The following is a 26,191-nucleotide window of genomic DNA, read 5'->3' as shown; positions in this document are numbered from 1 at the left end:
GCTAATGGCTAGCTATGCGTACACTGAGAGAAACCAATCATGTTAGCAACCGATTAAAGATTTAAGCTGCGCAAGTGAAATCGAATGAGATGCTGATCAAAAAAATATACACTAATCTCAACTTGCAAGTGCACACTACTTGGCTAAAATGAAAATAGGAATTGTAAAATGGTGTGTGTAGAACGGGCACGTCAGTGTTTTCAGTGTATTACCCCTCGGCACCCGCCACTGCATAATTGCTCAGTCGGAGGTGCGCTCGCAAACTCAACGAAAAAACTAAATTGAGTGGAAACGTTTTGGTCTGCCATGATTTTGTTTTCCTATGCTAATTGCTTATTACCATACTAAAAACTAAAGTGGAGTGAAAACTGAAACTGAAATCAGCACGCAGTGCGTTCTGTCAAGCAGCTACACAAAATAGAGCACTATATTAAACTAGATAAAGCGAGGGATAACTTCGACTACCTATCATGGGTATATTTCTACAACTTTTTCATAGTCATGAAGAAATATTCAAGCCTAAGTAGAAGGGGAGGAACTCGATCGTACTCCAATATTTCAAATAGAAAGTGGCAGGAACTTTTAACAATGCTGGTTAAACTTTAATTGAACTTGCTATTATGTGTTCTATATATGCTTATTATTTGTTGTGATGTAAACAAATGCTGGCGACCCCACTGGTGGAGCTTTATTTCTCTATTCCAAACATTCGAAACCACTTCTTTTCTTGTTGGCATATTATATCAGCTCATATCAGCTAAGAAGCCAGCTCTAAAGCTCTGACCATCCGATGAAGATGCGGATTACTCAACGAGCGACAACAATCGCCCGCCTATGGGACGCTAACAATGATGATGGTAATGAAGTCGATGAAGCCGGGCTGATGGCTGATTGCTGATGGCCGATGGCTGATGGTGATGGCCTGCATCTGTAGATGGATGCGATGATGCCATGCTAATGCGCGGGCCAAGTGAAAGTGCGATTGGCAGGCTGTCAATGACCCACCTGTTCTACAGATATGGCGACGCGGTTTGGACAGCGGTTTCACTTGTCAACCTCGATCCACATTCGGTGCGTCATTGCGAATTCTAAATTGCGTATTGCGTATGGCAAGCACGTTGGCATAAAATATACATACATTTGGCTTTTATGTGGCACCCACTGAAAGTGTGGGCCTTCGGATGAGAGCGTTTTCGGGGCATGAGTCTGAGTTATGGCTCTCATCGCTTCGCATGCCAGATGTTGCAGAGAGTGCTAAATAACTGCAGAACTACTACTGAGTTTTTTGCAGCACTGGAAATTGGAAATGGAGAGACATCCGAATACGGATTTTGCATTAAAACAATTTTCCTATGGACAAAAATAGAGATAAGCCTTTTATTATTATTTTCTTGGCCCAACAACAACAAACAGTTTGATTAAGAGTAAAGAGTCCGTAAGCGAGTTAATCTATGCGATAACTCGAGTTTTACATAAGCGCGGCTCAAAGAAGCGAGTGCTTTTAGGATCTGAAGTTCGATTGAAATTTAGGCGTGCCTTTGCTTCGAGTTGCTCGGAGCGTCGTCATCGCTGGCCTGATCGATATCGGAACTATCAAAGGATAGCTTGGCGGGCGCCAAGGCCGGCAGCAGCAGAAACTCGTTGAACAGGAAGTCGGCGTCCATGGATTGCGTTTTGCAATGGTATCCGCGCACGACGCCCCGCTTGGGCGGTTCGATGAACCGCTCCTTGACAATCAGCGCTCCCGGCGAAGGAGACGGCGAGGGGGACGGCGAGGCCGAGGCGGAGCAGCATGTGTTCATCATCCGTCCGTAATGGACACGCGGTGGCTCCCGCTCTGCCGGGACTCCACTTGCACCTGCGCCTCCTCCATCGGATCCTGCAGAACATACGTTTACATTTCAATTTACGAGGTATAGGTTATTATGGTATAATTAATGGACTCCTGGAGCGTATTAATTCTTGAAAGTATTGCTAAATTATATCAGTTGAAATGCGTTCGCCGCTAAGGGATTCAGACTTTTACGATATCACATTGTCCTAAAGCTCATTTAACCTTTTTTTTACTTATCCTATATTAAAAACCGCCTTGTAAACAACCCGCAATAAAGGAAAGTCTTGAATAATATAATACTTTTTATGCTTTCTTACCATACCGGTTTAAAAATGCTTCCTAGATATGAAAATCAATATCGGTTGGTAGTCTCATGAAAAAGATTCAGTTGAACTTAAAATACCTCTTAGCTAGATAAAATGGTGAAGAATTGGCAATCTTTTAACATACAAAAGTTACGCTATAAAATGTGCCAACAAAAAGGTTGTACATTTGAATAGATCACGTTACTGTCCAAAGTGTTCTTATTTCAGCATTGTTTTTCGTATCAAAATGACACCACCTTCCTACATTTATAAGAGGTATTCTGCTTGGTTTATATGAGTCAAAAGTTGCCTATTATTGGCACCACCTCTCTGACGCTGCGGCGATCCCCCGAGGACTCCACTGCTACCACTTTTGAGGTTTATGCAGCTCTGGGTGTGGCTCACGTTGTCGTAGTCATTGGTGGTCTGCATGGGCACCCGCTTTAGGGTGTTGCTTTCGAAGGGAAAGTTCGAGTTCGATGTGGACTGAGTGAGATTCTCGAACTTGCGCAGCCGAGCATCCTGGCGCAGATGAAGCGGTCCCGCCGCCGGCAAGTTGATGGACGCGTGCAGAATTGCTCCGCCCCCAACCGACCCGCTTGACTCGGTCTTCTCCTGACACGTTGCTGGAGCCGCGTTTCCCTCGAACAAGCAAATCTGTTTCTGTATCCTTGGAGAGACAGGATCATGGGCACGACGCACTGGTCGCGCATGCTCCGGCGAAACTTGGGTGACTCGAACGGACAGCGCAAAGCCAAATCGTGGATCGTCGCTGGAGACCTCCGGGGGACCCTCTGCATGGCTGGGGCAACAGTAGCAACTCTCGAGTCGTGGCTCACAGTCGGCGGGAAGCGAAGGTGTTGTGGCCGCCGACAAAGTGGCATCTTCATCATCTTCGAACCCCTTGGAGAAACACGAGAGAAGGAAACGTGAATTAGGAGTGGGAATTTTAACTGATAAGAAATATGCTAGAATTTGTAGGCTTCTAAATTTCAAAATCAAAAGGAATGCAATAAATAAAGTATTCATTTTACTTTCTTAACGTGTGTATGGTTAAAATAGGTAACCTATAAAATTATCGGAAAAATCTCCACTCACTTCCACGGACAGCGTAATGGAGCCCTTGTTAGCCACCATGCTCAGGTCCAGATCCATGCCAAAACTAACCGGTGTGATGCAGGTGCTCCCGCTGCCCTGTTTCTCGCAAACACTCAGAAAGACTCCGTCGCCCATCGTTCCCTCGCCGGACTCCAGGCTGTCCCGATTCATCGGCTGAAAGGAGGCGGGACCCGCGGCACCATGCTCCATAATTTCCATGGTAAGGTCCAAGCTGGTAGAATTGTAAATTTGATAAATAAATTTTAACAAACTAAATTGTCACCTTGGCTTTGTTTCCAATTCGGGTAGTGTTACTTCCTTCTCCTCGGCTGGCTTCAGACTGTCTCGCTGCCAAACTTTTTGTTTAAGGATGTGTGGTTCGAGATCAAGGGGTTAAGATGTTAGTTAAATAATTACATATTACAGGGAGGTAAGGAAACGAGCGAGAATAAGATGACGCATCAACAGAAGTCTTTAAACCGATAGGCAAATAAGAAATTTTTAGCGTAATTACTATACAAAAACAAAAATATAATCACAATATTAAATGAAAATATTAAGCAGTTGGATGTTATACATCATATATTGGTAATGTGTTATAGTTTAAAATGTTAAACTTTTCTCACTATTCTAATGATTTTTAACATTCATTTTTGTAGAATTTTCGGATCTATAAGATTCAGTCTCTTGAATAGATGAGGTTTACAAACAACGAAACTATACTTATTCGCACTATTACTTTCCCCTGAATTTTTAGTCCTTCTTTACAAAGTAAAGAAGCATGAACTTTGATTCCATTTTATTAATGATCCCATTTCTTTTAGTGTTTTTTTCTAGACGCCCTATTTATCTTCATAAAATATTTACAAATCTTTAAACAGAATAAGTACAATATTTAAAAATAGGCACATGCAAAAAGAGAGAAGCGAAATACACCATTAACACTTCAAAAATAAAAGTTAGTACTTTAAAAATTAGTGTGAACAAAAAAGAAGGAAATTGTGAAAACAGACATATTGGAGTACTTCTAGCAATATTTATTCCAATTCTGAACAAACGACTTAAAAACTATAGGAATTTAATACACAGTTTTCATGCATATCCATATATACATATATCCATAAATATCAAATTACATTGGTTATAATTATACACAAACTGGTAAAAGAAAGTGATTGCTGCATTTGTTTTAAATGCTGGGCTCTGTTGGAGTTTCTGCAAACGAAAGTAAAATATAAATGAATAAATTGTAAGTAAATAAAAATAATTTTATTTGATTCGTTTTCCTAACTTTGTTCTAAAACAAAAAAGTTTTTTTGTCATATACAATTTTGTCTTTTATTTAAGTAAAACTAAATGATAGAAAATAATGTCATTTGTCATTCCTTAAAAAAATTTTTAACATATTTGTTCCTAAGCCTTATTTGGCTTTTTATATTAAAATAAAAAAAAGTGCTTAAAACAGACATTTTATTCACAACAATTCAGCGGAGAGACAGTGAGCATAGATAATTTTAAATTTTCATAACATCAGTGCAAGAATATTATTTGATAAAACTGGTAAGCTCTTACAATTTTGAACAAAAAACAACAAATTTGGTAGGCTTGAAAAGCGTAGGGATTGTATGGTATATAAAAAAGAAAGAGATCTTAGGCCGTTCAGCACTGCCACTCGATCAGGGACTTTTTTCGGCACTTACGCTCCATCTTTCCCGCCAGCGGTTCCCGCACTTCGGCGTTGCTATCGTCCAGATTGGGGCACTGGCTCTCCGAGAGAAGTCGCAGATGGGCATTCGCTGTGGATCCGGACTCGCTGCCACGCCGGTCAAAGGTGGTCGTTACGGTCGTTGATATCGGCGGTTGTCTACCAATTTGCGGCTCGTGGCCGATCGCCTCCGCCTGATTTGGGGAGGTTAGAGTCATCGAGGAGACCGCTGGCAAAGTGTTCTTAGAGAAACCCCGGGGCGGAGACCCAGTCGGCGTCTTAAAGATCTGCGCCAGGATCATGTCCTGCAAGAAGCAGTCCAGCTTGCGCAGCGAAAGGGCGTTGTGCAGTGTCTCAAGCGGGCGGATTGGTGGTACATCGCCAAATCCTACAGAAAAAAGTTGTTTTATATTTACGCAACGAATTTGAGATATTTATATTTAAATGTTTGAAGGAGTACACAACCTTAGAACAGATCGTTAAATTAATGTATATCATAGCGAGGTACACAATAAGTAATTAAAGAAATTCAAAATCGTTAAGTAACAGGTCTACTTTTACAGAAGTTCTTTTCCTACAATATACATGTTTTTAGAAACTACCAATATCAAGTTAAATACAACACATTTTTGGCTTACGTGTGCCAATACACTGTTAATATACTTTTCGGTGCTCCTTCTTGGGTAACCCACAAATATTTTCATTTATTTTTGATTTTTCGGAATACCAAAAGCACACGGCGTTGATGATAATACCTTTTGATGTAAGTAAAGTAAGGTTCCTAAGTTATTTTGTCGTTGTTTTTTTCCGAAAAAACTTGAGAAATCTATTCCTTCTATCCGAGTGATGAGCAAAATTTTTGAGCGTGTTCGGTTGAAACGATAATCGCCCTATTTTATGATTGTGCCATTTATTTGGATGGCTATAGGAGGCAAAAAACTGCGAAGCTGATTTCCATAAAAAGATACTAAGAGGTGTACAAATGATGCGCCTTAGTGGCCACCATTTTCACTTGTTACCAAAAGTAAATGCAGCTCTATTCATACATCTTATGCCACGGTAAAATAAAAAGGTAGAAGTAATGTCTAAACACTCATAACGTGAGTGTTCTCTGTAGTAGAAAAATATTACTTTATTAACGTAGAAGACTTTCTCCCTCCCAATCACATCTTATCATACCATGTATGTGGTGTACTCACCGGATGAGGAGACCGGTATCATGTCGCGAAGATTAGGAGCGGACGAGCTGCCGCTGATGACGGCAGTGCTGAAAAGGCTATTTGCGCTGGTGGCCATCTTTTTGCTAAAACCACCGAAACCCAACATTTTCATATAGGACATCTGGCCGGCAATACTGTGTCTTTGGCGACGCGACGAGGTGGACGAGTTGGCCGATGACACCGATGCCGAGACCGACACCGAGACTTGGCTATCTGTGGCGATGGTATTGGTACAACAAGAAGGGGTCGTGGTAGTGTTGTTTGTAATTGTGGCGGTGGTGTGGTTTTCGTTCAGTGTGTTATTGACGGTGCGTGAATTTCGTTGTTGTTGATCGATGGATGTTGTGGAGTTTTGATGATTTTGGTGTTGATGTTGATGTTTGTGTTGGTGTTGGTGTTGGTGTTGATGATGTTGATGTTGATGTTGGTGTTGATGTTGATGTTGATGTTGATGTTGATGTTGATGTTGATGTTGATGTTGATGTTGATGTTGATGTACATGATTTTGGTGTGGTGCGTCGTTTGAAGTGGGATCGATCGATTGGAATTGGTTAGTAAATGGTCGATTAGAAGACATTGTTGCTGTATTATCAAACAAAGCTGCTGCTGCTCCAGTTGTTGTTGTGGTGGTGGATGGTGTAAATGTTGTTGGGGATGTTTGGGTGGCTGTGGGTGCGAAGTCTCGTATACCTTTTGTAATATCGGTAGTAGTAGTAACTGTTGGTGTAGGCCCTGGTGTACATTTTCCGATACTTATATTTGTTTGTATATCCATTGGTGTATCTTCTGCTGTCTCTGTTGCTGTAACCGTTGTTGGATCTGTTGTTATAGCTGTTTTTGTATCAGTTCGGGTTACTGTTGCATTACTGCAGGGAGTATGTGTGGTTGTAATCCCTTTTGTCTCTATTCCTATCTCGTTTGATATACCTATTTCTGAATTTATTTCGGTTTCTATCGGTGTAAGCATTGCAGAGTCTGCGTTCGTTACAGACGTTATATTGCAATTTCTGGTGCTGGTCAATTCTGTACTACTTGCTGTTCCCGTAATAAGCACAGTGGGCAGATTATATACTACTTGAGGAGCTGGCTGCAGGGCTTTTGGATCTATCTCCATTATAGACGTGACCTGCTCTTCTATGGGCTCGAAGCTGCTTACAAAACAGGCGCTATTGGAAGCTGCAGAACCCACGGATGAAACAGTGAAGCGAAATGGATTTTCCGTCACAACAGGAGCAGAAGCTGCCATGGACAGCTGACCACAGGAGCTACTAGTGGCCTTGCGTTGAGCAGAGGACGAAACAGAAGCCGAAGCCTTGTCCATGTCTTGGCAGAGCCGTAAAGTAGAGGCAGTGGGCGAAGTGGTGGCATGCACCATTGGCGAAAGAGACGCCACCACGGGCCTTTGACCGAAGTCTGCGCTCATCAGGATAGCCGGTGCTGAGCTGGACAACTGAAAGTCATCATCAAAACTACTGACACTCATATCCGCCGCCGTTGACGGGTCACAACCTTGCTCCTGATTCTGGGCAGTTTCTTGCGGGGAAGACACCACCACCACTTGTGCCAAGTCCATTAGACTTTTTGAGTGCGAGTGCGTCTGGGCCGCTGAGCTACTGCAATTGCAGGAACTTAAGGGTCGCTCATTGGTAGCCATTGGCGAGATCTGTGGCAGATGTCGGAGCTGCTCGAGATCTTCCCCATCGTCGCAACTCTCCATCCGCCGCATGGTCAACACGTGAAGGCGTTTGTGCGACGAGGGACCGCATTGGGGAGTAGCTGGATGCAGCGAAAAATCTATGTCCGACAAAGGCAGCTCGTTTGTCGAAGAGTCAATTTTAAAGAAGGACAGACTATTCGTAACACGAATCTGAAAGGCCGTGCGAAGATGCGCTTTCGGATGAGCTCCCCCATCCGAGTTACTGGCAGCGCCCACTCGAGCATGAGGAATCTCCCCGAATTCAGAAGTACGAGTCCGAGAACTATCCTCATAATTAAGATTAGGATCCTGGGAAATTTCTTCGACATCAGGGAAAACAACTACTAAAGCAAAATTCAGTCCAAGAGCAAAAAATGAAGGGTAATTAGTTTGGCATGATTATGGGTTTGGGTTTTCGGTCCAAAGTCAGCCAAGTTTACAGTGATATATTCAAGATTTGGAGTGTCGGTGCGTTGTGTATGTAATGTTGTGTACAAATAGAAAACTCATTAGCCGAGATAATCAAAACGACGCAGATCGCGCACAGTTTGTAAAAAAGAAAGGTTTGTAAAAACACGGGGATAGAGAAAACCAAGGAAAACAAATTGTAAACCAAAAGGAGAAGATATGGAAAGGCAATAAAATCGGCAAGCCGAATGGAAAATACTCTTGCAAGAATCTTAAGACTTATGAACTTAGCAAATTAAAAGTAATTAAAATTTAATATGAAATCATTTCACATATATAAGACCGCATCTTTCACTGCTCTTATTTACATTTAAACTTTGCTGTCCCAGCAATACATTTTTCCTTACTAAGGATAACGTTAGCCTAACAGTGCCTTAAAGCTATAGTTAGCTTTAGTGTTAGCCTATGAAATACATTTAAACAACGCATTTCACCACTCGTTCTAAAAATTTTTTGAAAATCTTGTAGACCCTACAAGAGCATTCAAAGACATTGGAAGCTGGCAAACTTGGAAGCTGCGCAGGTAAAGGCCCTTAGTAGAAGCTATTAGTAGTGTATACAAATTGCAAATGGAAAACTTAAGCTTCGGAAAGTAAGTGCGTTTTTGAGTCCGGTTAGGTCCTGTGGTGGAGTCAGTGGTAGTCTGTACTTTGTGTGTTTCCATGTGGTTGTGGATGTCGTCGTGGATGGGAGGGAAGGGGTCTGGATCTGCAAACAACGACAACGAGCAACGAACAGACACAGACAAGAAAACTCCGCAAAACCAAGCACAATTTTTCTCTTTTTTCCGTATTTTCAAATTCTTGCTTTTCATGCACGGAGAGAAAAACAGAGATAGATAGACAGGACAGATAGAGGCAGACAAAACAGGCAGATATATGTATATGTATAGAGATAGAGAAACTAAGAGGAGCCAAAAATGGGATTGAACATTGTGTGACCGTAGGCAGCTGGACACCAGCATAGATTTCTAAAATGCCCTTAAAAACTTTTTTGGGGGCGCAAATCTATCCGGGTGTTCAGCTGCCCCTCTATAAATGCGTGGCAGGTGTGTGGGGGCGTGGCTAGAGTGGCTGTATGTGCGTTTTGTTGTGACTGAGACGATGTGACCAGCATTGCCAAGTACACGGGATTCCGCGGCCAGATGCTTATAGATTTTCAGTTTTTCTCGAAAACACGTTTGTTTGTTTCTTTTTCATTTGATACAGATCGAAATATATACGTATATATAACGAAAAATGCGTGTTTGATATGTCCCATGTGTGTGTGTGTGTTATTTCGATTTCTATACAACAGAAAAAATGAAAACCGAAAAATGTTGGGCACAGCTCAAGAGAGGTAGAGATGAAAATTCTTTAAAAGTTGTTCTTGAACAATAGTGAATATGATGTAAAGTCACAACTGAATATTATTCGTTTACCATTCGAAATAGAGAAATCTAGCTAAAGGGTATATATTATCTATTCATATATATATGTATATAAAAAATTAAAATAGGAGTAAAACTCGTTTAAATATTTTGGATGGAAGGGTATGAAACAAAATTTAAGCGATTTCTGGATATTTGGGAGGGCGGGGCATTTCCTTTTTTTTAGTGTTTTCTTGGGGATGTCCCAGTGGTGTTAGCTGGCTGTGCGGACGGGAGACGTGAAAACAGAAAACAAAGGAACGGCATGCAAAAACCCCACAAAAAATGTATCTTAGAAACCATAAAAGAAGACACGAAGCTATACACATTTTACATAAGAGGATGTACTTCGGAGCAGCCGAAGCCTGAAAAATCTGGCAGAGGGATTCGTCTACTTTAAGTATTTAACAAACTTGCCTTACCTACAGAACTTTGTTCTCAAAGAGCACTAAAGCCAGCGTTGTAACCAAAATATAGAGAAAACTAGTTCGGAAACGAGCACACTTTTTACCCATTCTGTGAATAGAAGTCCGATATAATATAAATTATTGCAGTCATCATTATTCGTTAGACGAATAGCTCCTCTGCCAAATTGTTTTGGAAAACAATGTTTAAGTAGGAAAAACCAAACCGAATCAGAGCGGATTAGTCTAAAACTGGGAATAGCCAATCGGGTGATTGTGAGATGTGTTAGACAAAAGAGGAACGCGCAATTTTTTGGGAAGCTGGAAGAAGGTGGGTTGTGAATTCCCCACCCTGAAGAAAAGGCGGCTGCGAAGGCGGCGGCGGCGGCAAGCTTTGCTCGATCGACCGTCAGGCCCTGCCCAAACATACATACCCGGTTCTTTGGCACAGACGCCAGACGTGGGACGCTGCTCAAAACTCCGGGAGCGTGGCTCGCAGTCAGGACTCACTGCCCTGATATCCGGACTGATTGGTCGAAGCTGCTGGTTTTGCTGCTGCTGCTGCGAGGCCAGCTCCTCGTTCAACCGCTTAGCTAGATCCATGGCTTCATGGCCACTGACCGTGTGATGGGCTCCGATGGGGATGGGTTTCGATTTGAACTGCTTGGACCTAAGCTCCAATCGGTTGAATCCGAAGGCAGGGGGGGTGCGTTCCGCACTGCGATCCGAACTCCTTTGGTCGGAAGTCTGAAGAGAATGGTAAAGACACATAAGATTGACTGCTTGTACAAATGTAACAACTCACCCCTCGCTTTTTGCCCTCCCGCTCCTCTCCTGAGTTCGAGTCGTTCTCCTCCTCAATCCTGGCAGGATTTGACTCGTCCGAGGATTGCAAACTTACATTGCAGGCATTGTCGCCGTGCGAGTGCGGCCGAAAGCCCGGACCTGGTGGTAAATTCTTTTGCACACAGCAATTTACACCCGGACTAAAGTGCAGTTCGACATGGAAACGTTCCTCAGAAGTTGGATCTTTGGTAGGGTCCTCGTAGAGCATAATGACAATCTGAGACATATAGTTGAGCTCCGATACCATCGAAATATAGTCCATAGCCCGACGCCACTGCTCATCTGTGACCACATTAAGCAATCCCCCATAACGCAAAACTGTGAGCAGAGAGTGGACATGCGATTCGCTAGTAAAGTAGAGCCTTGTGCGGACATGCCTCTGGGGACTTGCAACACCATGGCTGTAATGTGGATTCAAACGGTTCATAAACTCGTCTTCCACTTCGTCGATGTTTCGCTGCAGATCACCCTTGATCTTTCTTAGTAATGGTGAACAGATACCTTGACCTATTGCCAGTTTCTCCTGCGGCGTCAGGCCATACTCCTGTGGTATGACTATATCAGCCAGGTTCTTCGCGTAGATATACAACTCCTCCGCCTGATCATATTGCAACGTGTGCTGATTATGCTGCAGATCGTACTTGATGCAATCATATATATCTGGAATCTTCGAGATGTCAAACAACTTGGATTTGGTGCTAAAATCCTTCTCAATTTTTTCCCAGCGACAGCGCATCAGGTCCCACGTCTCGCCGTGATATAAGATGGCGTCCTTGGTTTTCGGATCATCCTTTTTGATGCTAATAATGTGAAGAAGCTCACGGATAAGCAGGTGTACGTGGTGACAGCAGTCCACAGGATTTTTCACAAAATCCAGCGCCTGGGTAATCGATTTGCTATTGCAAGGATTAATCAGCTCGCGATCCTCCTTAGAAAACTCTCGGTCGTTTTGCATAAGCTCGTGAAGGCGACCTTTAGCCCTATTGAGATGAAACGAATTTGACAAAATTAATAATTAATAAAAAATAACAGTTTTATAATAATAAAAATTCAATTAATAAAAAATCCAAGTAATAAAAAGTTTAAAAAAAGGGTATACACATTCGGTACCTACTTAATCTCAGTTTTCTAACTTTTATTGTTCCCAAAGTCTCGACCTTTATACGGACGGACAGACAGACAGACGGACGGACATGACCAGAATGACTCGGCTAGTGATCCTAATCCAGAACATATACTTAATACTCAATAGAATTGGCAAAAGCTACATGCAACATATTATTATTCATTTATCATAATAACATTTTATTATTTTCACTCAATTTCATTTACTCCTGTAGAAACGAGTGTCACAAACAATTTGTTAATGTCATGTCAACCGCGTATCAACTTTTTTTCGCAAACAAAAAATGTATTATTTATTTATAAAAAGCCAACTTAAGATGAAAATCTAGCGCAAACTATCTGATACGAGAAATAGCATCTATGGCCTACAGCGAAATAATATAAGATTATAAAACGATTCCGTGTCAATTAGTAGAATTTGTAATAGTACTATAACTAAATGTAATTAAAATGTTGTAAACCAGGTATAGATACAACAGTAAACAATTGGGACCCTCTATTCATTTCGATTGCAAAGTAATTAGTCTTAGAAAAGCCGGGTAAACAATTCAATATAAGAATACTATATCACTTATTTATGCCATCTTCGGATATAATGTGCTTAATAAAGCAATAGTTTACATATAGCTGGTGATAAGCCCAATTGAGTGGGTTGAAACAGGCTTGTAAAATGAACTTACAAGTTTTGATACTTGCTGGAGTCGCAATCATTGTCCAGCAGTCCATTTGTATTGGCGCTTTTTACCATCTGGACAAGAATAGGTGTAAGTTCTCCTTCCAAGGCCAGCAAACCCTTGGCAAAAGCGGCAGCCGTCATCTGGACACGACCCTCATCTGAAGCGTAGATCTTTAGGTCATGCCGGAATGTGGAGTGCAATCTGAAAGGAATTATATCCCAATATATTCAATTTGCTCACGGATTTTTCATGTTCTAAGTATAAAACCAAAATATATAATACATATAAAGAGAAAATACATTAATTTGAATAAATGAATTAAGTTGAATTAATATTTTGTCCATCCTAATATAGATAGAATAATGATCATTAAAAACTAGTTGTGATCTCACCTGAGCAAACCTAGACCTTGGGTGCCCGAGTAATCCGATCTTCCCTGGCCACCTGGATACATGCATCGAAAAATACGGCCCAACTCCTCCGCCTGGATGCGGCCTGCTGGCGTCAGTTCGCCGCCCCACTTAAGGATGAGAACCAGAGAGGGCTCCACCGGCTGATCCGCTGCTAGATTGGCTTCAGTTTGATTAATCGGGGAATTCGGACTCGGGGGTATTCGACTGGACTTACTATCATCGGAGCTGGAGCCACGTGGACGACCCTTTGGTTGGTATTTCATTTGAACCTTCCGGTTTATGCCTGAAAAGTGACCGTACATCTCCAGAACGTTCTTCAGCTGCTCCAGCTTGCTCTCCTTTTCCTCGATCTCAGCATGCGCTTTGGTGTGAATCTCACTGAGCAGGAAGCGGGCAATGTCCAGGATCTCTTGAAGCTGCTTCGGGCGCTTAAGCTTAACGTGGCCCAGCTTGTAGCCGTCGTACTTCTCGAAGATCTCGAAAAATCTGGTTAAAAAAGATTTGTTTTTATATGGATTCCTAAGAACTAAACAGAAGTGTACTCACTTGGGATGCCGCACCTCAACCTTCATTTTTTGTTTGGGCGTGCGATCGCCATGTCTAATTACGGCCACCACGCAGCGCAGCTCCATCATTTTGCCGAAAGTGGTGGGCACAATGGGGGGATCGTCTAATTGAAAGGGCACTGACCACGGGATGTGCAGGGTAGGTGTTAGCTCCCTGAGAATCATGTTACCCAGTATCTTGGCGCAGTCATCATAGTACTTGTTCGAGTTCTTAACGAAGCTAAACCCGTTAACATCGCAGACATAGCTCTTCCCGTTGGCTCGCAACAAATCGAATCCACAGACGGTTTGCTTAAAGGCCAGGCACACCTTGCGTGAGATGAGCTTCTCGGAATGATTGAGGATCACTGGATAGCGGATCTCTTTCCCCTCGCTGTCGCGCTCTACTTTGCCATCCAGAGCGGGACTTTTACGGGCTTCGGCATGGGCGTAGTCCGGTCCCACGGTGTACACCTTGACATCCGTGCCTGAAAAGTATACTAAGTTGTAAAGGTGATGCTGGATTCAGTGCGTTCGACTGGCGGCCACTGGTGTGATTCGGTGTTTTTCTTTTGTTTTTTCTCTATTTACTAGATTTCTGTGAGCTTGGCGATGAGTCGCGCGTGCGGAGCGATACGCAGGACAAGGCACAATGAGCGATGCTTCGTTGAAGGATTAGATTAAGTGGGTCGGTCTACAAGAATGGAGCTAGCCAAAGCCATAACAAGAACAGACAGCCAGAGCGCATGGATTAGGATAGCGATGGAAAAGGTATTGAATATTGGGTATATCCTTGTTTTTTAATTGCAAAAAGGTTGTTCTACACAAATCCGGAAATTGCTAAACTTATTGAACGGTATTTTTGATCGATTTAATATAACGTGTTGAGTTTACCAAATGGCTTTTAATAAATAAATAATTAAATAAATTAGTCAAGAAATTAGCAAATTAAATGTAATACTATTAAGTATTGTATGTATATAATAGTATTAAAATTTAAATAAACATATGATTCATAAAATTGGATTTTACGATTACATATGTATATATGTCCACATGATATACAATTTAAAACCAATTTAGTAACCCATTTCATAAATTAAAAAACAAATATATATGTACGTGGATAAGTATCTAAATATGTTTGGCTATCTAGATACTACCCATTTCTTGTGCAGAATGGGCCGGAAGTGGAGGGGTTTTAGGTAGTACCTACAGCTGCATTAAAAATGGGAGCATAGAGAGCAAGTTGCATACCATCGGTGGGCATAAAGTCCTCGTAGATAAAAGATCCTGTCTTTCGCACCCTTGACTCCGGAGAATATACGCTGCTCCGACTGCCGATCTTTCGGAAAAGTCGCTGACTTCCACCGCCCGCCGACGTCGGGTAGTATATGTATATGTTGTGGTCCTCCGCCGACACAGGCTTCTCAACGAACGGCTTGTTAAAGGTAATGCCATTTACCTCCACATGGTCCTCGGATTCAATGAGCTCATGGTCTGTGGGGTGGAAGTTAAAGTTGAACCACAATCAATTTTGAGTACACTGGGCTGAGTAGCAAAAATAAATAATTTTTGTATGCATTTATAGTACTCACGTTTGGGATCCGGCGAATCGCGATCGAGGACGGCATAGCGCGGAATCTCAATGCCCTCCTTCTCGAGAATGGCGTACACCCTCCTCCTGTCCTGAATGTCGTACTGCATGTGCAGGTTATTCAGCACAAAGGGATTCCTTAGCTGGGCATACTCGATGGCTTTCTCTAGGGGAAACCCCTTCGAGTGAAACGACACCAGGCAGTCGCAGGTGGGCCAATTTTGGACAGGTTCTCGCAGGATCACGTTCTCCTCGAACGTCACCAGTTTGATGAACTCGAACTCCCCAAGCCGTGTCAGGATCTCCTTCATTGGCTTTGACTGTGTCTTCTTTGCCATCGCGCAAATGCCGACGACCACCTGCTTGCTATTGCTGGAAGAGGTGCTCGTGTCAGAGTCCATTCCGTCATTGCTGTCTCCAAAGTCCGTGTCGCCCTTTGAACAGAAGAAGAGAACAGAAATCGGTCATAAATGAGTTATTTACGGTGATTTGCGTAGGCAGGCAGCAGGCAACGGGAATGTCTGGATTCTCGCTTCTCGGATCTTTCGGGTTTTACTTTTTTTTAAGTTTATTAACGTGTCACTTTTTCCCACTCCCACTGCGCAACTGTGTCTTTGAAAAGGAAAAAACGGCCCAACACACAAGTAAAACGTATGTAAATCAGAAAGAAATCTTATTCAAATTTTTCAGAAATGAGTTGTGACACTTAGTCAACCATTTTTCAGTTCATTATTATTAGACCGAGTAAAAGGTAGTTAACGGGTGTATTAGATTGGTTTCCAAGTATGTAACAGTTAAGAAAACGCCCTTCTAACCCCATACAAAATACTTATTCTAAAATCACTTAACCATTTTGGCCACGCCCATTCCAAGCCCACACATTTCAAATCCCTGAAGAGACATGATAGAAACTTTAGTTGGCTGTAAATACGCCGATAGTCAGAAATGATAAAGATATATATAGAGATAATCTCTGAAGGCATTAGGTTTAAATTCGTATATGTAGATTTGTTAAACAAATAACGATTTTCAGAACGTAATAGAGTCGTAACCTATAAATGTAACTACCGCTAGGTGGCGCTCGTGAGCTATATATGTAGATATATCACAGACACCAAACTATTGTAAGTTTTACATTTACTTTTGCCCAATTGTTTAAAAATGATTTATTACATTCAGTTGTTGGGGTGTGGAAGTTGGTTTATACAACAGCAAAGTATTGATTGCCAGAAAGTTTTGGCTTGGAAATGTGTTACCTAAGGGAAGATAACCTTTAAAACATGGACCATAATTAATGGTCAAACAACGTATTGGAGAGTCCCTGAAATCCAATTGTTCTCTTCGTCACTTAGGAAGACATTTGAAGCCTAATGTGGTTCAGGTGCCACCCGATCCACATATCCACATATCAATTAGCGCTCAATTCGATCCCGACTTCGCAAACTTTTAACGACTCAGGGTCCGATCAATCAATATCATTGATCTAACCAATGAGACCTACATTCATACAGACATCACAGTAGCAGAAATCATCACTCTCCTCGTCGCTGCCAAGACTCGGTCCGTAATCCTCGTAATCGCTGACGTTAAAGGGTCCGTACTCCCCATCGTCGTCGTCCTGTCTCCTATAACGTGCATTTCCTGCACCAGGTTGACTGCGGACTCCGGCACTTTGACTCCGTCGCTGGCGCTGCAGCAAGCGATTCCGGCGCAGGCGATCGCGACCACCACGGCGTCTTCTGGCTATGGTTTCATTGGAAGGCACTGCGTCCAAGCTGTGGCGACGATTGGTCTGCGGATCCTTAAAACCGCTTTCCTCACACTCAGATCCGGGTAAAACCGCTGCAGCAGTCACCGCAGCTCCAGCGGCCGCGGCGGCTGCTTCGAGTTTTTTCTTATGTCGCTGGTGACGAGATCGGAGCTTCTTGAGACGCCACCAGTCCTTGAACCAAGTCCACTCCATTGTGTCACCAACTCAGCTGCTTCTGGCCAAATCAGGCTGTTTTCTGAGTTGAAACTCCAAACCAATTGTTTCCCAATATATTGGAAAATTTTATTAATCTTGCGTTTTAGAAGTAAACGATACCGGGACGGTAGCTTGTTACAGTATTTGAAATGTTTTAGATTACGTTAAGTAAAAACTTTAACATTTGTGGTTCTCACTTAAGAGAAACCAGTTGAGAGCACTTTATTTATAAACATTCAAGTTGTTTTTTGAGGCTTATCTTCATTTTATATGTGTGGTCTGTGATATTAGCGCTCTCGCAGTCCACTGCAAGACAACACTGATGGATAGTTCGGGGAAGGTAACCGTACGTGCCAATCCGACGGATTCCCCAAAACCAGATGACCTAACCCGAGCATATACTGAAATCGCCAACCGTCGAGGTCAGCGTATGACGACCGTTCCGTGCAACGCGGCCAACTCACTAACGGAACTGAAAAACGGGTTGCTTGGGATCGCTGGGGATCGTATCGGATTGTTTCAGGGCGTACGCCAATTCGTCTGTGCGCCCACTCACTCAGGGGAGAATCTCATCAGCCAGAGACAAAAGCGCAGACAAAAACAGAAAGAGAAGTGGTCGTACAAAGAGCAAGATAGCGAAATACACTGGGAAGAAATGAATTATTCGAACCAATTGATTCTAACATTCAACACTATATATTATATACCAAATTCATACGTATGTGAACTCAAATATCACTTCTTTTGGCCACTTCACTTTTGATCAAATGTCATCTGCTTTGCTTTTTTATCGAGGTTATACCAACCTGGCCAAAAGTAAATGTAAACTATATTAAAGTTCCAGTTATTTGTTCGAAGCTTTTCAAAGACTCAAATCAATGTTTCAAACGATATTTATCAATATGTGACAATCACATTTATCACTATAAAAGTGCAGTAAGTGAAAATATTTACGTAAATTACATTTGCCCGCAGTGCATTTTCAGTAAATTCTGTATGCGTTTCTGTGGTTTAACTAATTTCGTTTTACGGCAAATAAGATGAAAGTAATTTGTTATAATTTTCAGTGCATGAAGAGACCTAAAGCGGGGGAACGACGGAGAGGCGTTCTCTTTGTACTTTGTATAATTGCTTCGACATGCTGAAGGCGTCTTGTAATCATCGTCGCTTTCATTTGTCGACGACACGACTTAACTACAACTTTTATAGCGTACACGTCCGGCCGATCGACCAGTGTTAATGAAAGCGACTACAAAGACAACAAGAGCGACACAAAGAGCAGCCACGAAAATCGGTAGCCGGTAACTGCGGTCGCTGAAGCAGATAAGACCTCTAGTGATAGGGGCTCTGCGGCTCTGGAAGCACAGATCTGCTTCAGATATCCGGCAAAGCGCCAATTGGCCGAGTAAATAATTGCTCTATATATAGACCCTGCCATTCGAAGCGGTGTCCCCCATCAATTATCACCTTCATGTATCTTTCTGCTGAGATCTCAGTTTTCCCGCACTTAAAGATGAAAATCAGATAAAAATACAAAGATACAGGTGTAATTCATCGCGTCGTCAAAACGGCTTCCAAGGTGGGTTCGATTTGAACCATTTGTATTTTTTTTAAGATTTAATCCGGTTTCACCTATGAGCAGTGCACTGCTGTAGATTACACTTCTAAACTGGCTACTATTTGTTTAAAAGAGTTAATACTAGTGCGTAACAGAAAAGCAAAATCATGCAACGCTGTGAAAATGACGGTTGGACTCTATTTCTTGGTCAGTCGATATGGCCACACCCGTCCGTCTGTATATAAATTTTCACTGCCATTTTCTTTTAATCACAGAAGATAAAATATTCATTTAAAAACATACAATATTAAATAACTGATAAAAGATGTATAGAATAACAATAGGAAATTTGCAATAATAACTATCTGCAGGTGTACAAAACTAGAAACAACAAGAGAAAACGCTATAGTCGAGTTCCCCGACTATCTGATACCCGTTACTCAGCTGGCGGAAGTGCAAAGGAGAAATTTTCATACTGACCGTTTTTGGCGGTTTGTGGGCGCTAGGGTGGGCTCGGCAAAAAAATTTTTGGCAAATCGATAGAAATTTACAATACAAAACCAATACAAAAATTAAAAAATATTAAATTATTTTTCAATAGTGTTGGCGTGGCAGTTTTGGGTGGTTTGTAGGCCTTGGAGTGGGCGTGGCAACATGAATCGACAAACTTGCGCTGCGTTTATGTCTCTGGAGTCTGTATGCCTAATCTCAACTTTCTAGCTTCCTGAGATTTCGACGTTCATACGGACAGACAGACGGACAGACGGATGGACAGACGGACGGACAGACGGACATGGCCAGATCAGCTCAAAAAAGCTGGGTCCGCAAAAATCGAATTTTTGAAATTAGAAAGGTGGAATCGTTTGACCATCGTTTGACCATGTTTGACCACCAATTACTTGTTTTTGACCACGTCCAGTTTTGAAGATATGGAATTTCGAAAATTTTCGAACTTCAAAAAGTTGACTTTTTTGAACTTTTTTTTTTGTAATCGCAATAACTTCGTTTGACCACGTTTGACCACCCTTTAGAATTTTGAAAAACTTTTAGTTTAGAAAATATAAGCACTTAAGCAATTAAGCATTTTTCATACCCCAAAACTAAATATTTTCAAACAAAATCGTTTGACCATCCTTTAAAAATGCTTTTTATCGTTTGACAACCCTTTAAAATTTTTTTTTTTCGTTTGCTTACCCTTAAAAAAAATATTTTCGTTTGCCCAACTCTTAAAACTAAATATTTTCAAAAAAAAATCGTTTGACCATCCTTTAAAATTGCATTCTATCGTTTGACCACCCTTCAAAAATTATTTTTTTCGTTTGCTTACCCTTAAAAAAAATAACGTTTTCCCACCTCTTAAAACTAAATATTTTCAAAAAAAATCGTTTGACCATCCTTTAAAATTGCATTCTATCATTTGACCACTCTTCAAAAATTATTTTTTTCGTTTGCTTACCATTAAAAAAAATATTTTCAAACAAAATTTAAATAAATCTCATAATTTAGGCAAAATACTCTCTCTTTCTCTTTCTTACTCCCAAGAAACGAATAAAGACCGGAGGTGTATTTGCATAGAACCAACACATGCATATAAATAAAACACACATACACATTTTCGGTTCTGCTATCTGCGCTGAAAAAAACAAGTTGAATAAAAAATGAAAATAAATTGAAATAAAATGAATTGGCGCCACAGCTTACTGAAAGTAATTTTATATGAACCAGAAAAAAAACAATTGTGTTTGCTTTACCATATTGTTATCCAACATAATTTGGAGTGTTCATAAGCTATTCATTTTTTATTCAATTTGATTTTTTCAGTGCAGAACCGAAAACGTGTATTTGTGTTTTATTTATATGCATGTGTTGGTTCTATGCAAATACACCTCCGGTCTTTATTCGTTTCTTGGGAGTAAGAAAGAGAAAGAGAGAGTATTTTGCCTAAATTATGAGATTTATTAAAATTTTGTTTAAAAATATCAAACGATAGAATGCAATTTTAAAGGATGGTCAAACGATTTTTTTTGAAAATATTTAGTTTTAAGAGGTGGGAAAACGTTTTTATTTTTTTTTAAGGGTAAGCAAACGAAAAAAATAATTTTTGAAGGGTGGTCAAACGATAGAATGCAATTTTAAAGGATGGTCAAACGATTTTTTTTGAAAATATTTAGTTTTAAGAGGTGGGAAAACATTTTTATTTTTTTTAAGGGTAAGCAAACGAAAAAAATAATTTTTGAAGGGTGGTTAAACGATAGAATGCAATTTTAAAGGATGGTCAAACGATTTTTTTTTTAAATATTTAGTTTTAAGAGGTGGGAAAACGTTTTTATTTTTTTTTAAGGGTAAGCAAATGAAAAAAAAAATTTTAAAGGGTGGTGGTCAAACGATAAAAAGCATTTTTAAAGGATGGTCAAACGATTTTGTTTGAAAATATTTAGTTTTGAGGTATGAAAAATGCTTAATTGCTTAAGTGCTTATATTTTCTAAACTAAAAGTTTTTTCAAAATTCTAAAGGGTGTTCAAACGTGGTCAAACATAGTTATTGCGATTTAAAAAAAAAAAAGTTCAAAAAAGTCAACTTTTTGAAGTTCGAAAATTTTCGAAATTCCATATCTTCAAAACTGGACGTGGTCACAAAAAAGTAATTGGTGGTCAAACATGGTCAAACGATTCCACCTTTTAAATTTCAAAAATTAGATTTTTGCGGACCCAGCTTCTTTGAGCTGGCCAGATCGACTCGGCTATTGATCCTGATCAAGAATATATATACTTTATATGGTCGGAAACGCTTCCTTCTGCCCTTTACATACCTTTCAACGAATCTAGTATACCCTTTTCCTCTACGAGTAACGGGTATAAAAATGTTTAAATGGTCACCTCACAAGCATTTTGTTAACCCCTAGCTTGTGGAGTAAAAGGGTATACTAGATTCGTAGAAATGTATGTAACATATGTATACATATTTATATCCTTGATCAGAATCAAAAGCCAGGTGGAACTGTTTTTTTATATTTATACCCGTTACTCGTAGAGTAAGAGGGTATACTAGATTCGTTGAAAAGTATGTAACAGGCAGAAGGAAGCGTTTCCGACCATATAAAGTATATATATTCTTGATCAGGACCAATAGCCGAGTCGATATGACCATGTCCGTCTGTCTGTCCGTCCGTATGAACGCTGTGATCTCAGGAGCTACAGAAGCTAGAAAGTTGAGATTAAGCATACAGACTCCAGAGACATAGACGCAGCGCAAGTTTGTCGATTCATGTTGCCACGCCCACTCTAACGCCCACAAACCGCCCAAAACTGCCACGCCCACACTTTTGAAAAATGTTTTGATATTTTTTCATTTTTGTATTAGTCTTGTAATTTTCTATCGATTTACCAAAAAACTTTCTGCCACGCCCACTCTAACGCCCACAAACCGCCCAAAAACTGCCACGCCCACACTTTTGAAAAATGTTTTGATATTTTTTTATCTTTGTATTGGTCTTATAAATTTCTATCGATTTGCAAAAAAACTTTTGGCCACGCCCACTCTAACGCCCACAAACCGCCGAAAACTGTCAGTGTTGAAGACTCTCCTTCGCACTTTCACTAGCTGAGTAACGGGTATCAGATAGTCGGGGAACTCGACTATAGCGTTCTCTCTTGTTTTTAATTTTTTTTGTTAGATAGACTTAACATGACAATTCTCTCGATTTGCCAAATAACCTTTTGGATGCACAGATCTACCCACTCTAGTAGCCTTTTTTTCCAATATAAGCTATATTTATTCTTCTTCTTGAATGGAGCTAGAATTCATGGAGCTAGAATAAGTCACTTTTCAGTATATATGTACCTACATATGTATATATGAACACCTAAGTTCCTATATGTACATATATACATATGTATGTACATATATTCCTAATTTCCATATAGCCACCCAAAAGTATGAAATGGAAAAATAAAGTTTCGCCCAAGTGCAGCCCCTAAGACTGTCTATAAATCTTGGGAAATCTTTGGGAAAAACTTCACTTTGGTTGGGTGTCTTCTGGGATTCCATATGAATTTACTAATATGCCTCTCTAAGCTATTATGCAACCAAGCACTTTGATTCTGTTTACCTGAACACAATTGTTTAATGGGAAACCGAGGAAAGAAATGCCGCTCTAAAACCGTTCCGTTCGAAAGTCGGACCTGGACTGCGAATCTGCGGATGAAAGTGGGCCCACATCGGGGGTACCCGAGATTCCAGACGGAATCCGAAGCCAAAAGCAAACAAATTGAGCAAACAAATGGCATAACCGGGTAATTAATTAATGCAGCCAAGAAACCAAAAATGTAATTAGAACTTAGCGCGCCCGCCCATTGGGCAAACAATCAAAACGTAACGGAAACCAAAAAAAGGAGATTCTTAATAAAACAGTTAAATAGCAAGCAAGATAGTGCAACATAACGGAAACGAAAACAAGTGCAAGACCGAAGAATCACCAGATGGGAGAACGATGAGGAGCGCGGCTCCAGGGGCTCCAATTCGCTGACGTCTGTCTCTGGATTTTCGAGGGGGCGGTGGGAACAGCAGCGGATAGGCGGGAGAAAAGGGATAACAGAAAGTGAATGTGGGAGCTGCGCACAGAAATAGACAGTGCACTGAGAGAAAATCACTCTGAATGTGGGAGCTGCGCACAGAAATAGACAGTGCACTGAGAGAAAATCACTCTGCCTTTCAAAATGTAGTTATGATTATGTTATGATTATGCTGCTTACTGTTTAAAAAAACTTTAAGGGCTCAATATATTTAATTTTTGAACCAAGTCAAATGGAATTAACAATGGAATCTTCATAGTTAGCAATACAAAACATCGTGAACTGAAACTATAATTATTAAACGATTTTAATCAAATTCAGAATAACACACTAACAAAATATCTGCAAAAATTAAAGCAGTTTATATCTACATTTTTTTAGTCGAACATTAATTTAACTTTCGATGTATTTGCTAAAATAATTTCAGTTATTATGAATTATGGATTTCCTTGTTGCTCGTGTTTCATTTTTCTCTAAGATTTTGTAATTTCTCTACTTTATTTTTAAACAGTTCGGGCACGTTTGCTTATATTATCTGTGTTTTTCCGAGTGTAGAACGTAACGCACCGCCCAGATTCGGAGTGGAGTTTACGTGCGTCAGCCAGCGGCGTCCCCCCGGTGCGCCACGCCCACCGCCTCCGAATTTATCGATGCTGTTTCCCATTTCTTTTTTAACTGTTTGGTTATCTTTTCGCCAGAAGGGTACACAACAGATGTAAATTATGTACATATGTTTCTTCCAAGGCCACACACACAAATTAGAAAAGGAGTAAAGAGTAAGAGAGAGAGTCTAAAGGAGAGCAAAAGCTTTTGGCATTGACATTGAACAGTCAGCTGTTGGGAAGAAGCTGTTGGGAATGACAAGAATTTAGGAGAAGGGAGAGAAAGAGGAGGAGGAAAAGAAAAAGCCACCACTGCAAGAAAAGTCAGGGTCAGCTCCCGCATGCAAAAATCTACAGTCGAGGTCAGCTTGATAATAGCACGCGGTTTGAATATTTTGTCATAACGTTCTCCTACTTTTAAGACTTTTTAATAAAACAATGATATTCAAATTAAAATCACTTTGATTTTTTTTAATAAAAACAGTCTGTGCTAAAAAGTCAGGACAATATAATAAATGAAATTCGACTAAATTAGGTATTTTTTAGGTTTTTTTAATTGAAAGGTAATGGCGTGGCATTAACCGTACTGGTTTGCGATTTACATAACTCATAAAATGTAAAACTGAATATATAATAAAATAAGATGCCGTGTTAAGGAACTCAAAGATTTCATGACCATTTCCCCTCGATGCTATTATTGCGACCTTCAGTATAGACAAATGCTATATATGTTGCGTATTTATGCACATACGTGCATATATAGCACTTATGTAAACAAGAAAACTTATGCGTTTTAGTTGGTTAGGCCATATTTTAGTGGTAAAAACGGTGGAGCGCATACGTTGCCATCCTGTAATCCCAAGTAGAACCCGACCCGCTGCTGCGGCTGATTTTGGTGCGGATTTTGCTGCTGATGCTGCTGGGATATATCCTGGTAGCCCGATTCCAACTCGGTGTAAGACATGGTTATCCTGTGCGTTGGTGTTAGTGCGGGTTATCCAAACAAAACAAAAAGCAAGCAACAACACTGGTAAACTTTTTTCGATTTTTACATTTTTCACTCTCACACACACGCACGCAACTTTGCCGCGTGTTAAAAATAAGAGGGTGCGCTTTTATTTTCGTTAACAATTCTTTTTCTCACTCTGTCCTTCGATTTACGAGTTACGAAATCTGTTTTTGCTCTGGTTCTATTATTCGTATTATTATTATTTCAATTTGGTGAGTCGTGCTTAATTCGCCGCCGGCTGAAAGATAGAACTGGGCGGGGAAGGCGCGCGGGCAGCTGGGGGAGTGGCAGGGTGGACGGGGAGTCGGCCAGTTGCGGCGGGTTAGGTGCTCAATGGTAATTAATGGTTATAAAATTAGTTTTCTCTCGCTTTTGATTCTTTTTCTGCCTTTGCTGTTTTCTTTCAGAGCCAACACACGTCCACTCGCTTCAAAACTTTCATTTGTTTTGGCAATCCGCCTAGGGTTGTTGATAATATATCAAAATATCAATATATCGATATCGATATTTTCTAGAATATGCATTACGATGTTTTTGCAAAATGTAAAGTCTGTGAGGAACGAAGCCTAATGACACACATATAACACAACGAGTTTTCCTAAAATCACCTTATTCCAAGTACTGGTAGCATTTATATATGAAATTTATATAAACACAACGTATTATTATTATATATATCAATATTTTTTTGGGATATTTTAAATATTATCATCATTTTGTTTTGATAATAAAAATATCATCTATACGATATTTTTTTAATATCACGACATCCCTAATTCCGCCGCAGCTTTCAAGGCGAATTCGTCTACAAAGCTGTGCGCCGTTTCGAAAGCTTGGCAATCAGCTGTTCTGCCAATCAAAAAGAAATCAAAGGTATTAGAAACAAATAATATTTTAGCTGTTCAACAAAAATGGATGTATCTTAAACACTATTAAACAGTATACTAAACTTCTGACTAAAACTATTGGAACCTTAGTTGCCTTAGGAACATTTAGCTTCTCAAGATAGTAACTGCTATGTTTTGTTGTTACCATTGCTTATCAATCGAGGGAGTAAACTTTTTATCTAGTGAATAGTTATATCTAGTGACTATACCTCTTGAATTTAAATAAAAAGTCTTCACCGCCCGCCCCGACTCTTAG

At 40.5% G+C, this 26,191-nt stretch overlaps 1 protein-coding gene across 24 annotated transcripts; it reads right to left on the bottom strand.

Annotated features, from left to right (window-relative positions):
* Nucleotides 1–1,351: 1,351 nt before the first annotated feature.
* LOC120456900 (inositol hexakisphosphate and diphosphoinositol-pentakisphosphate kinase) lies at nucleotides 1,352–25,503 on the bottom strand. Of its 24 annotated transcripts, none has more exons than XM_039644007.1 (16): nucleotides 24,005–24,460; nucleotides 23,342–23,400; nucleotides 15,343–15,775; nucleotides 15,002–15,244; nucleotides 13,746–14,244; nucleotides 13,414–13,685; nucleotides 13,179–13,359; nucleotides 12,790–12,987; nucleotides 10,944–11,964; nucleotides 10,573–10,885; nucleotides 6,142–8,202; nucleotides 4,938–5,330; nucleotides 3,521–3,593; nucleotides 3,238–3,469; nucleotides 2,466–3,042; nucleotides 1,352–1,879 (listed from the first exon to the last, which is right to left on the bottom strand). In XM_039644007.1, the coding sequence occupies exons 1-16, from the start codon at nucleotides 24,165–24,167 to the stop codon at nucleotides 1,527–1,529; spliced, it is 7,071 nt and encodes a 2,356-aa protein (XP_039499941.1). In that variant the 5' UTR covers nucleotides 24,168–24,460; the 3' UTR covers nucleotides 1,352–1,526. The 24 variants fall into 24 exon arrangements, with proteins under 24 accessions (XP_039499941.1, XP_039499946.1, XP_039499942.1 ...); XM_039644012.1 differs by lacking the exons at nucleotides 23,342–23,400; nucleotides 24,005–24,460 and adding an exon at nucleotides 16,843–17,777 and having other exon boundaries at nucleotides 6,142–6,375; nucleotides 6,853–8,202; XM_039644008.1 differs by lacking the exons at nucleotides 23,342–23,400; nucleotides 24,005–24,460 and adding an exon at nucleotides 24,881–25,503.
* Nucleotides 25,504–26,191: the final 688 nt, after the last annotated feature.

Source organism: Drosophila santomea, chromosome X, assembly GCF_016746245.2.
Source record: "Drosophila santomea strain STO CAGO 1482 chromosome X, Prin_Dsan_1.1, whole genome shotgun sequence".
Lineage (NCBI taxonomy): Eukaryota > Metazoa > Arthropoda > Insecta > Diptera > Drosophilidae > Drosophila > Drosophila santomea.
The sequence above is the reverse complement of the archived record's forward strand: the minus strand, read 5'-3'. Positions and strand labels throughout refer to the sequence as shown.

Coding starts and splice junctions, on each gene's coding strand:
- LOC120456900 (XM_039644002.1), bottom strand. CDS start 17,304: ATGGAGTGGACTTGGTTCAAGGACTGGTGGCGTCTCAAGAAGCTCCGA. Junction 10,886..10,943: donor GGGAGGGCAAAAAGCGAGGG/GTGAGTTGTTAC, acceptor CATTCTCTTCAG/ACTTCCGACCAAAGGAGTTC. Junction 3,043..3,237: donor CCATTACGCTGTCCGTGGAA/GTGAGTGGAGAT, acceptor TGTTTCTCCAAG/GGGTTCGAAGATGATGAAGA.